Here is a 12,559-nt window from a genome sequence, read left to right as displayed (position 1 = left end):
CCCTGCAAGTTTATTTCCTTCAAGCGCCCATCCAATTTCCTTTTGAAATCATTGACTGTTTCTGCTTCCACCACCCTCATGAGCAGTGAGTGTCAGGTCATTACCACTCACTGCATAAAAAAAATTCTTCCTCACATTCCACTACCCCCCCACATCTCTTGCCTGAAGTCTTAAATGTGTCTGTAGTCCTTGAACAATAAGCTAATGGGAAAAGTTTTTCCTTGTCCACCTTATCTAAGTTTGTCATAATCATGTTCACCTCTACCAAATTTCCCCTCAATCTCCTTTGCTCCAAGGAGAACAACCCCAGCCTTTCCAACCTAATCTTGAACTAAAACCCTCCCATTCTTGGAAATTTCTGGTAAATCCCCGCTTCAGCCTCTCAACAACATTCACATCTTTTCTAAAATGTGGTGACCAGAATTGGATGCAATACTCTAGTTCTGGCAGAGCCAGAGCTTTATGTAGGTTAAGCATAACTTCCCTGCTTTTGTACTCAATGTCTCTATTTATGAAGCCCAAAATCCCAAATGCTTGGCTAACCACTCTCTCAATATGTCCTGCCACCTTCAAAGATTGAAGAACATGCACCCGCAGGTATCTCTGTTTGTGCACTCTTTTTACAACTTTCAATAAGTCCATATTGCCTCTCCACATCCCTTCTGCCAAAATGCATCACCTCACGTTTTTCTGTATCAAATTCCATCTGCCACTGGTCTGCCCATTCTGCTAGTCTACCTATGTCTCATCGAAGGCAATTTGTATCATTCTCACTGTTTTCCACTCCTTCAAATTTGGTATCATCGGAAAATCTTGAAATCTTGCTCCGTATTCCGTGATCTAACTCATTTATATGCAGCAAAAAATGGAGCAGTCCGAGCACTCACCTGTGGGGAACACCACTGGCTACCACCCAACAGTCCGAAAATAAGCATCTACCACAACTCGCTGCTTTCTGTCCTTAAGTCAATTTTTTATTTACTTTCACACTGGCCCTCCTATTCCATAAGCCTCATTTTTGTTAACCAGCTTTTTATGTGGTACCTTGTCAAACTCTTTTTTAAAATCCACATAGACAACATCCATCACATTCCCTTCATCAACCTTCTCTGTTACTTCATCAAAAAATTCAATTAGATTAGTCAAACATGATCTGCCTTTTAAAAATCCACCCGGGCTTTCCTTAACTCAAACCTTTTCAAGTTCCTGTTGATCTGTTCCCTGATTAGGGATTTCAAAACCTTACCCCACCACTCATGCTAGGTTAACTGGCCTTATTGCTAGCACTGTCTTTGCACCCTTACTTGAATAGGGTGTCACATCTGTTACTCTCCAATTCTCTGGTACCTCAACCATTTCTAGGGAAGCTTGAAAATTTAAGGCAATCACTTCTGCTATCTCTGCTCCCAATTCCTTTAGCAACCTGGGATGTAAGCCATCCACACCAAGTGACTTATCTACCCAAAGCATAGCCAGCCTTTCCCTTTCAGTTTTCACACTACCCATTGCCTCCACTATCTCCATTTCTACCCATACTTTGTCAGATTTCTCTTAGTGAACACTGATACAAAATACTCATTAAGTATTCTAACCTTGTTCTACACCTCTCAGCATATATCACCCTCTTTGTCCATAATAAGACTCATTCCACCTCTTATGAGCCCCTTACCATTTACATGCTATTAGAAGATTTTTGGTTTCCTTTTTATGTTGACTGCCATTCTATTCTCCTCTCATTGCCAGCTGTATTTTCCTCTTTGCTTCCCCTCTCAACCTACTGTATTTGATCTGGTTTTCACTTGAAGAATTCAACTGACATGCATCATACGCCCTCGTTTTTTTTGTTTCATCACAATCTCTATCTCCCTCTTCATCCAGGGTGGACTGTTTTTTGGTTCCCTTACTTTCAGCCTGTGACTGAAGCATCACTTCTTTAAAGATCACCCATTGCTCCATTATAGTTTATCCTGTTAGTCTCTGGTTCCATTTTACCCTGGCTAGATCCCTTCTTAGCACTTTGAAATTAGCTCTCTTCCAATTTAGAATTTCTATATTAGTTTTTCCATTACTAGACTAAACCTGATATGATGATCACTTTTACCCAAATGATCCCCCACAGACACTTGGTCCATTTGACCCACCTGACTGTTCAACACTTGATCCAACAATGCCTCCTTTGTAGATGGGCCGAGAATATACTGATCAAGGAAGCTTTCCCAAACACAGTTCAGAAATTACCCTTTGCTCTAACATTATCTCAATCGATATTTGGGTAATCATAGTCTCCCAGTATCACCACTCTATATTTCTTGCACATCTCTGTTATTTTCCTGCAGATTCGTTCCTCTATCTCTCACTTACTATTTGTAGGCCTATAGAATACACCAAATAGCATGATCTTACCTTTTTCGCTTCTCAACTATAACCAAATGGATTTTGTCCTCACACTCTATAGGAAACCCTCTCTTTCTAATACTACAATGTCTTCCCTAATCATTACTGCCACCCCACCTCTCTTTATTCCTTTTCTATCTTTTACGAACGCTTTATATTAAGTGCTCAGTCCTCACCATTTTTAAGCCACGTTCCCATTATTGTCACTACATCATATTCCTACGCTGCTATTTGTGCTTGGAGCTCACCAACCTTATTCACCACATGCATTGTAAACCTGTCTTTGCATTCCTATAGTTCTTCATAGTCTGCTCCTATCTAATATGGTACTACTCCCTTCTTTAGTACTGTCTAACACTCTGACTTAATGCACCTTCTTCCTTTATTTTTACATATGCTGATGGCTATGCCCCTGCCAATTTAGTTTAAATCCTCCCCAACTACACTAGTGAACCTCCCTGCAAGTACATTGGTGCCAGTCCTGTTATGGTGCAACCCATCCGTTTTGAACAGTTGCCTTCTGTCCCAGAACTGGTCTCAATGCCCCAAGAATCTGAAGCCCTCCCTCCTGCACCATGTTTCAAGCCAAGCATTCCCTTTTCTACTCTAACCAGTGCTAGGCTGGGAGTAATCCAGATATTACTATCCTCCAAGTCCTGCTTTTTAACTGTCGAATATTCTGCCCCCTTTCTGTGATGGCCTTTACTGTGGTACCAGGGAGGCAGACACCATGTGGGTCTCACAATGACAGTTACAGAAGTGCCTGTGTGTCTCCCTAACTGTCGAATCTCCTGTAACAACTGCATTTCTATGCTTTGCTGTTCCCTCTTGTACAGTCCCTTGCCCATTGGTGCCAAGGTCTGGGCTGCACTCCTTCAGGGTATCAATACTCCCAGCTCTCTATAATATTGAGTATCTGTTTGAGGGTTGCACGCACCCTGAAGACTCCTGTACTACCTGCCTTTTCCTACTCTTCCGGATGGCAGACCATCTACTATCCTGACCTCTCACTGCCTGTGGGGTGACCACCTCTTAGAACATATGATCTAGGAAACTCTCATCTACCCTGATGCTCCGCAGTGACTCCATTGACAATTGACAATAATGATTGACAGGTCAGCTTTGACCTGATCACTCAAACTAGTAGTGGCTTCCGTAATTTTTAAGATTTATTAAGCTACTCATAAGATACAGAGATGAAGACATGACCAAAACTTAACACTGGTTAAAGCACCAATCCTTTGAACTGACCTGTGCAAAAATCCTGTGTACATATAGCAGATCAAAGCCCTGCCTGTCCAGCAATGCTGTGCGCTCCCAGTTAAAGCGTGAAGCAACAATTGTAACTTAAGCCCTTTGCTGCAACTAACGCCTGACAAATCTGATTCTATACCTCAATCAGCAACAACAGCAAGTTATGGAACTGCCTGCTATTATCTTAAAGGAACACTACACAACAATAACAAAAATTGCTTTGGACCAGAGTGAGGCATTTTGTGGAGGTGGGAAGCATTTTATTTAGGACAGAGAGGGAGCATTCTTAAAAATGACAATTAGCTTCAGCCAAGCATGTGAAGATCCAATAATGGGTCTCAGGACTGATGGCCCAGGGAGAGAAGAAAAAATCAGTGGTAGGGATCCCGCTCTTGTTCCGTGATCCCTGTCGGATATAGCACACGTGGGTGTCAAATGAAGAGAGGACTCACTTGACTGCGATGATTCCTATATTGAGGTTAAACAGACTAGTGACATTCCAGGCTCAACCATGAAAAATGCAAGTAAAACAAACACCATTTGTTATTTTAGCTATTGTGGTTCGGTGTAGGAACAAGAGTTGCAGGCTACTCCAACCGGGAGCAATTTTCATTTACTTACATGCTGTTTTTGTTTGGCATTGTTTTTTTTACTGAAAGCAGGAGCTCAATCTTATGGGGCAGATTTTCTTGTTAAAAAAAAATGCTGGTGTATAAGGATGATCAGGGTGCAGTGTTTAAAGGAACATACAAGCTGGTAATGGAACTCGACTGGTTCTCCTCTGGTTATATATTGGGTGGGCTCCCTAACAGACGTGCAATACTCCCCAGGCAATCCAATACACTCAGGCGCAAAACAGGAAAAATACCCCATGAAATCACCTATGATTGAATGTAATCTCTCATGCATTTAGTCCTGTATTGTACACCAGCCCTCATTCCACATATTTACAACAACTGGGAGCCTCCAAATATGCTTCCAGTTTCTTAAGGAAAATGAGCACATGAAATGACATGCCATCCACCTTTAGAAATGTGTAGTTATGTCTCTGAGCCCCTCCAGCCAGGTGCTTGCCAAGTATTTTTTTTTTTCGGTATTCTCCAATAATATGTAATTGTACTCTACCAGAAAATGTCAGTTGCCATTGTATATGGCGATTCTGGACCAACTACTAATTAGAAAATCAAATTCCCAACTCAAACTACTTAGGAGAAACAACACAAAGTTATTTCTAGAGGGAAAAGTTCCACAATGTTAATTTGTTCATAAACATTAAAAATGAAAACTAAAAGAGAGTTTATGCATAGCTAGAGGGTAGCAGGATGAATTTAACATAACAGTATGTCAACATGATGTTCGATGATGCTGCTGATTTCCCTCGCCTTATTTCTCCTCTATCCGACTTTGTTGTTCAAACAGGCATGTAAAAGCAAGCAAGCTATACTTTGTAAGTTTGTAACCACTGGGGCGATTTTACCCAACTCACCAGGTGGGAAACTGACGGGATCAGGTGGAACACTAATTTTCAGCTAGTGCAGCGGGGACCTTTTTAAATCTATCCCGCTAGCTGAAGGGAGACAGACTGATTGGGTGCAATGTTGGTTTCCCACCTGCCCAATTTTAATCCCCCATTAAAGTCAACATGTGGATTGGCTGGGGTGTAAAATCAGCATTCCGCCTGATCCCGAGGGTTTCCCGCCTAGTGAATCTGGTGGAAATTGCTCCCACTCTCTTGTTAATCCAGAACATCCAATCTGAGAACACTGCACACAAGTTCCTTAAATATTATTCATATTTGGAAGCCCTACTTGTTCCCAGGCTCTTTGTTTTCACTTGGGTTAAGGATATGGTGGGGAGGAAGGGGGTGTGGGGATTGAAATTTGTCTCAGGCAGTGTTATGTTGGCCACATTTTGTACCTTGCACCTTATATTGCAGTTCCAAGTGCAATGGAACTTCAGGGTACCTGATCATCATGAATCTAATTGAGTTTGGCAGGGAAAATCAGACATACTGACATGGATCAGCACTGAATCTACTCATGGGGCTGGATTTTATGGGGCGCTGTAGTCCGACCCCTTGGCTAAAATGTCGCTGGGGAGTCCGCCAAGGGGAAGAATGGCTGCTCACTATCATTCAATTGACCATTAATATAGGCTGGAGGCAGGATTTCTATCCTTCAGAGACAGGAAGTTCCGCCTCAGAGAGCTTCTGGCCATCGGATGGCTGGCAGTTCTATAGTCCCAGCAGCGCCAGTCGGGAGTGGTGGCCACTGCTGGAACTACAGGCAGCCTGCAATAGAGATTGTTGCTGGAGCCAGACACCAATGACCTAATATCCACCCTCGTCGGGGGTGGGGGGGGAAGATTGGGAGCGGGTGCAAGCAGGCGGGCTCCCGATCGGTGCCCCTGGTCGGGGGGCATGCTGCCATTTTATGTGGGTGGGCCAATTAAGACCCGCCCAGCGTGACATTCGCCAGGAAGCGCTGTGCGCTCCCTGTGCGGGCGGGGGGGTGGGGGGGGGTGGGGGGTGGAGATTCCCTCAGCCGGGAGTGCGCTCTTTCCTCAGCCGGGAGCGTGCTCTTCCACGCATGCGCGCGAAACAGCGCACAGATCTCCCTGAGGCTAAGTGCTGCCTCAGGGAGGTTGGATCCATTTTGAAACTTTAAAAAAGGAATTGAAAAATTTTCCCTGCCACATCCCCTAATGTGACACTGTCACATGATTTGGGGTACATCCATAACTTTTATTGCAACCTTTCATTAAAATTCAAAAACCCTCATCCTGCCCGCGGTTGAGGTTTCAAGTTTTTCCACAAGCCGGCCTGGGCTCCAGGCCTGCCTGCCAACCTTAAGATTGGACGGGCAGGTCTATTAATGAGCTGAATTTCTTAATGGCCTGAATAGGCCATTGACAGGTCAGGGCCCGTCAACCTGAAAATGTAAATGAGGCGGGGTGACGTCGGGAGTTCCATCCCTGCCCCCCGACGGAAAAATTCTGCCCCCGAGGTAAGTAGTGGAGGGATTTTGCCAGGGTCAGGCTGGCAGGCCCTGGTGAGGAGGTGAGGGACCAAGGCCGGTGAGAGGGTAAAGCGGGAAGGATGATCGGGGGTGGGGGGAGGGGTGGGGAGGGGGAGGCGTGTCTCCAATGGACATGGGACACCGCAAAAGAGACCCTTGCCTGACACCAGCCACGCAGCTTCCACCATGTCATGGGCCTCCCCTTGCTGTGGGTAAAATAGGAGGCGGGAGCGGGATGAGGCCGTTAATTGACCATTTAAGGGCCTCAGTAGGCCCAAGGGTAGGCAGGCCATCTGACGCCTACACCGGCCCCCTCCCCCCCTCTAAAAATTTCAAACAGATTGGGGTGGGGGGTGGGGGAGGGGGGGTTACGGGGAGAAGGCGGGAGAATGGGATTGAGAAACTTATCAGCCATGATTGATTGGCGGAGCAGACTCGATGGGCCGAATGGCCTAATTTCTGCTCCTATGTCTTATGGTGGGGGGAGGTGAGTAGGTGGCAGGAAGGCCACATGTTGCATTTTATAAGCACCCTCCGCCTTCAAACCCGCCGACAGGGAAATATAAAATCCAGCCCATGGTAACTGAATAAAAGCGGGAGAGCAGTGGACTATTATGCAGCGCACCTTTAAACTTATACCATTGCTATCTAGTTCAAAAACATGCTCTAAAATATGTGAATGAGCTATAAATGCAAATTTGTGATACGTTGAAAGTGACAGCTTTAATAAGCTAACATAGATTTTCAAGGTTTAACTCTTGTAGATTTATATCTATCATCCTTCCTAAAGAAAATGGTTTAATATGAAGAATTGACAAGAGGCAGAATGCTGAATTTTGGTAATAGCATCTGAGCAGGAAAGGAATGTTAAATGTAATCTGATATAGCATGTAGACATTCAGTTTCAATTTCACAGGTTTAGTATTAATTCACTAGCACAAAATAAATTTATAAAAGTAAAAGTTTTGTTGAAAAAGAAATACCAATTCTGCCCATTTTGTTATGTGGCACTTTTAAGATTGATGGTTCTTGGACACCAATGATCATCATTTTTTAACAGTAATTGCTTAAAATACGAGCAAAGGCAGTTTAAAATGCAGACAAAGTCATTTTGTATTCAATCTTATTAACTGCATAGCTCAGATTTTATATTATATGTCTAATCAGGTTTTCAGCTGAGGCTATATACACCATTGCACTATAATCAGATCTTGCATAGTTTTGGAATCAGTCAGTTAAATATGCACACAACTATATTATGCAGTATTCAAATGTTGGAACAGTACATACGTATGGCTTGAATTTATGGTGTTTTGTATATATCGTGTCCCTCTTGAAATTGCAGAACATAAGAGTTTAATGTAACATAATGTAATTTACTTCATTAGAAGAAAAACACTTGTCCCAGAAGTCTGTGGCTTTGTAGGAGCAACATGCAAAATTTGGAATATTTAACTTAAGTAACCACTTACTGGCAAGGTTCTTCCAGTGTTATGACGCATCCCAAAACTCTAGCTTTATCTAAGCTGGCCTTTTTAAAGGGGTAAGTCCATCCCACCTTCTGATTTTGTAGTGAGACATTTTCTACAGCTATATGCTAGTCAGATACATTCCAGTGAAAAATTAAATGACAAAAGCAGATAGGCTTGAATGAACCAAATGGGGGCATGTTGTGCTATGTGTGGGGTTAAAAAAGACGAATTCTGTAAGATGATAAGGTCTTTCAGTGGTGAAGGTCAAACCCCTTTCCTTTTAAGTCTTAAAATATTTATCCACATATGCAATGCATTATTAAATTACGTTTATCGTTTTTTAATCATTTTTATCAGTTCAAATATTACTCCACTATGTTAAATGTTTTTTGGCTTATATTTTACTTAAGATAATTGATCACATATGCTTTATTTCTCATATTTTTTAACACTAGGTGACAATGACCCGGGAAACTGTTGACTGCCAATCCTCTTGGTCAGAGAATGAATGCAACGTGTGTGTGTGTGTGTCAGAGAGATAGAGAGATGAGGTTGGGGAAATATGACCTGTTTAGCACTCCGTACAAATTAAAACCTCAATGCTGACATAAACAGTATATGTGATTGGGTCATCTTTTTAACCATTAAAGCAAATGCCTTTGCTGTTGCTAACATTCTGGATCAGATTTACTTTAGCAGGTTCATGATTTAAAGAGTAGCAGCCTATAAGTTCTTATCACTAATTTATACATTAAAATGATCTTACCTTAAGATTCCCTTTTGTTGTAAAAGCTCTGCCACAGATTGTGCAGCCAAATGGCTTTTCACCAGTGTGTGTGCGCTCATGGATCTGAAGAGCACTTGCAGAAGAAAAGGTCTTCCCACAGGATGGACAGTTATGCTGCTTGGGTGTCCGACGAGGTGGCGGTGCCAGAATGGGTGTCATACCTGGACTCATGGCTGTCTGTGGTGCAGATGGAGCCTGTATACCAACTGGAACCTGCGTACCATCACCTAGGGAGATCGGCTTGCTGTGACCATTGACTTCCATTTTGACCACGGTTGGTGCGGTGCTGGTGACCAGGCTAGGAGTACTTTGGGTGGGACCTAGAGTGGAGTTGGGTTCAAATAACTGAGAAGGAAGTTCTTTCATCTTGTGCGTCAGTAAGTGCTGTTTTAAATTACCCATAGTGGAGCAACCACGATTGCAGATTGTGCAAAGAAATGGACGCTCTTTAGTATGGCTGCGGTAGTGAATTTCCAATGCACTTTTACAAGCAAAAGGTTTGCCACAGATACTACAAACAGTACTTTTCAACTTACCACATTCTTGGTTGGGGAACAGCATACTAAAAGCCTCTTCTTTGATGATCGGCCGACCCAGGTTGTTGGCTGTCAGATCTAGTGCACCTCCATTCTCCCGATGAGTTGATGGACTGTCCGCTTTTTCTGATTTCACTGATGTCTCATGTGGTTCTTCTTGGTTGCCAAAGCCTGGTGACTTTGACCTTTGACTCTCAGCATTACTATGCACAGGTGACAATGCCTGCATTGAAGAAGAGCACTCGGACATTGCTGGGCTACCTGCACTCTGACTTTCTAAGTCACCCACAGCGGAGGAGGAGTCATTAGTTAAGCGATCACTTTCCATGGATCCATTTTCAACAGATTTCATGCTGGATCGCTGCTGTGTGCTCAAAGCACAGTCTATTATCTTCATCTGATTCTCCAGTGCAGCAATGCTAGAAATCACTGAAGGAGGAGAGTTTGGTGATGAACCAGAATAACATAACAATTGCTTTGAAGACTCAGTTGTGGTAATGTTTAATTCTGCCTCCTCGTCCATTGAATTTTCATCCATCAGTTCATCATCAGGATAATTGCTCATTAGTTCAGCATTCACTTCATCACAAGTTAGGTCTGTGTCCATACTGTCTGAGAAGCCCTCCGGTAAAGGTGTATTTGGAATCTGTCCGCCCATATGCATGCGAATGTGCTGTTGTAAGACTACAGCATTTGTAAATTTCTTCTGGCAAATGGGGCAAGAATGTTGTACTCGCAGAGGTGGCTTTGCTCGGTGAACGCCGAAATGTGTCTTTAAGTTGCCCTTGGTGGTAAAAGCGCGCCCACAGATTTTGCACTTAAACGGCCTCTCACCTGTGTGTGTGCGGTAATGCATTTTCAGAGCACTCTGGCAACTTAGTACACGGTGACAGATAATGCACTGGTTGGGGTCGGTCATCTTTTTATCAATGTTCTCCACCAACTGTTGCAGTTTTGAGGTCTCAGATGTTTGCATAGAGTCTAACAGGCCGCCAAATGGGAACTTTGCCTTAAACTGGCCAGATATTATGGGAAGCAGAGGGCTTGGGAGGGTTGTAGGAATACTGTTCACTCCATTGTCTGCAGCAGTCGAAGGTGTGGTAGAGCATGGGGCAGAGGAAACTGACGGTCCAGTTGTACAGCTTTCTGTGGGTTTGAAACCTGAAGTAGGTACATTTAGTCCTTGAACAATGGGGACCACACTACCACCATTAATTGACTGTGGAGATTCTGCAGTTATTGGAATGCTGGAATCATTCTTGTTCATGTTTGGTGACAAAGAAGCACATTCACTTGATGGAGGAGATGGTCTTTGGGGTGACCTGTTTAAAGGAGTCACAGTTGGGGACTCAGCCAGACTGGTAATGCTTGATAGAGTTGGAGGCAACTGTAATCCAACTGAAGTTGGTAAGGTTGACAGCACAGGCTTGGTGTCCAACCATGTTGTCACTGGTTTTTCTGGTGGCAAGGACATCCCATATGGAATGCCTGTGCTGGTAGGTACATTATCAAGGTATTCAGGGACTGGATATGGGTTCATCTGGATGTGAGGGTATTTTTCTTTATGCCTCTGAAAGTGAACTTTAAGATTACCTTTGGTGGAAAAACGATTTCCACAAATATTACACTTAAATGGTCTCTCTCCAGTATGGGAACGGAGGTGAATCTGTAATGCACTGTCACTTCCAAAGACTTTAGCACAAAACCTACACTTATGCTTGAAAAATGGATCTTCTGAGCTTGTTTTGGGATCAAACACAGAAACATTGGGTGGTTTTCCTTTGCGATGTTTCATGAGGGCAGCCAGTGGATCTAGAGCATTAGTAGTTGCAGCAATGCTGACCAGTGGGTTTTGGAAGATCACACTACTTGATGTGTTCTGAGGTAGCAGTGGATTAGGCATGCTGGAAGCTGGGCTGAGAAGATTACCATGTCCAAGTGATGAAGTTGAATACTGTAACTGTGAGGAAGTGTTACTCGTATTTGAACTGGAACTTGGAGTCAGGGAAGATGAAACTCCGCTAGTGGACGGAGGCAAGTTGGATTCTGATCTGGGAGATACACTGCTGGGCAAAACAGGAGTGCTAGCCCCAGAAGCAGGCTGTGTGATTTGCTGTGAACTATCAAAGGCAGACGGGTGGATACTGGATGCCTGTCCTGTTCCCGAGGCTGAAATAACGGCTGACAACTGGTTAGAAGAATGATCACTGAATGAAACATGCTGGCTAGCAGCAGATACGGGTGTACCTTGGGAAGATGCCGATGGATTTAAAGGGTGCAATGTTTGTGGATTCATCATCGCTACTTGGTTTCGGATTTGTTCAATCAGTTGAAGCTGGTGAAGTTGCTGCTGTTGCAGAGCCATCAACTGCTCTAGAATCATAGGGATCGCAATGGTGGATACTCCACTATTTGAACTAGGACTGTTAGATCGTGTGTCCTGTGAGAACTGTGCTACCGCCACTTTTGTACTTTGCAAAGTCTCTAAAGTCACATTAGTGTTTGGCATGTTATAATTGGTCATGGAAGATGATTCGGGAATCTGAGGTAGCGAAGTAGCAGTACTGGAGGTCCCTTGATTCTGGTAACCTTTGTCAGTGGAGGCATCCACCTCCATCGGCTCGTCTTGTTCTGTACTCTTTACCTCGGAGCTGTCATTTCCCTCCAACTGAGTGCTCTCCTCAGCAGCTTCACTCTCTCCTTGATCACTTGGGCTACTGGCAGGAGAAGGCTCAGGGAAGTCTTCTGAGCGTGCTGCCTCCTCGTCGTTCACGATTAAGACTAGTGGATTCTTAGTGCAATTCTTCTGGTGCTCCATGAAGTCAGACCATTTGAAGAATTCTGCACAGCATTTCTCACAGATGTGGGTTTCCTCACTTCCACTTCTGCTTTCGTTCCCACTATCAGCATCATCTGGTCCTTCCCCTGGGGCTGCTAGGAAATCAAAAGGACACATCAAGCAATGACTTGCAAGACTATCCCTCCCTCCAATTTCAAGTTTTTGCACATAACTAAAATCAATATTTTTTTATTTTGTACAAATTACCTCACTTCAACACATCTCAGGTCCCTCTGTGTGTATTCTATCACTCTTTCTAC

General features: G+C 43.7%; 1 protein-coding gene across 3 annotated transcripts in view; it reads right to left on the bottom strand.

Annotated features, from left to right (window-relative positions):
• Nucleotides 1–12,559, bottom strand: part of LOC144679487 (sal-like protein 3) — a 56,393-nt gene that overhangs the window by 4,787 nt on the left and 39,047 nt on the right. The window contains exons 2-3 of one of the 3 annotated variants that reach the window (XM_078539906.1): nucleotides 9,461–12,394; nucleotides 8,904–9,244 (exon numbers count right to left, since the gene is read on the bottom strand). In XM_078539906.1, the coding sequence (XP_078396032.1) occupies nucleotides 8,904–9,244; nucleotides 9,461–12,394 (3,275 nt within the window). Of the gene's footprint in view, nucleotides 1–8,903; nucleotides 12,395–12,559 lie in introns of all 3 variants that reach the window. The other 2 variants (XM_078539905.1, XM_078539907.1) reach the window with 2 other exon arrangements.

Source organism: Cetorhinus maximus, chromosome 4 (genome assembly GCF_964194155.1).
Source record: "Cetorhinus maximus chromosome 4, sCetMax3.hap1.1, whole genome shotgun sequence".
NCBI lineage: Eukaryota > Metazoa > Chordata > Chondrichthyes > Lamniformes > Cetorhinidae > Cetorhinus > Cetorhinus maximus.
Note: the sequence above shows the minus strand (reverse complement) of the source record. Positions and strands in the feature narration are given on the sequence as shown.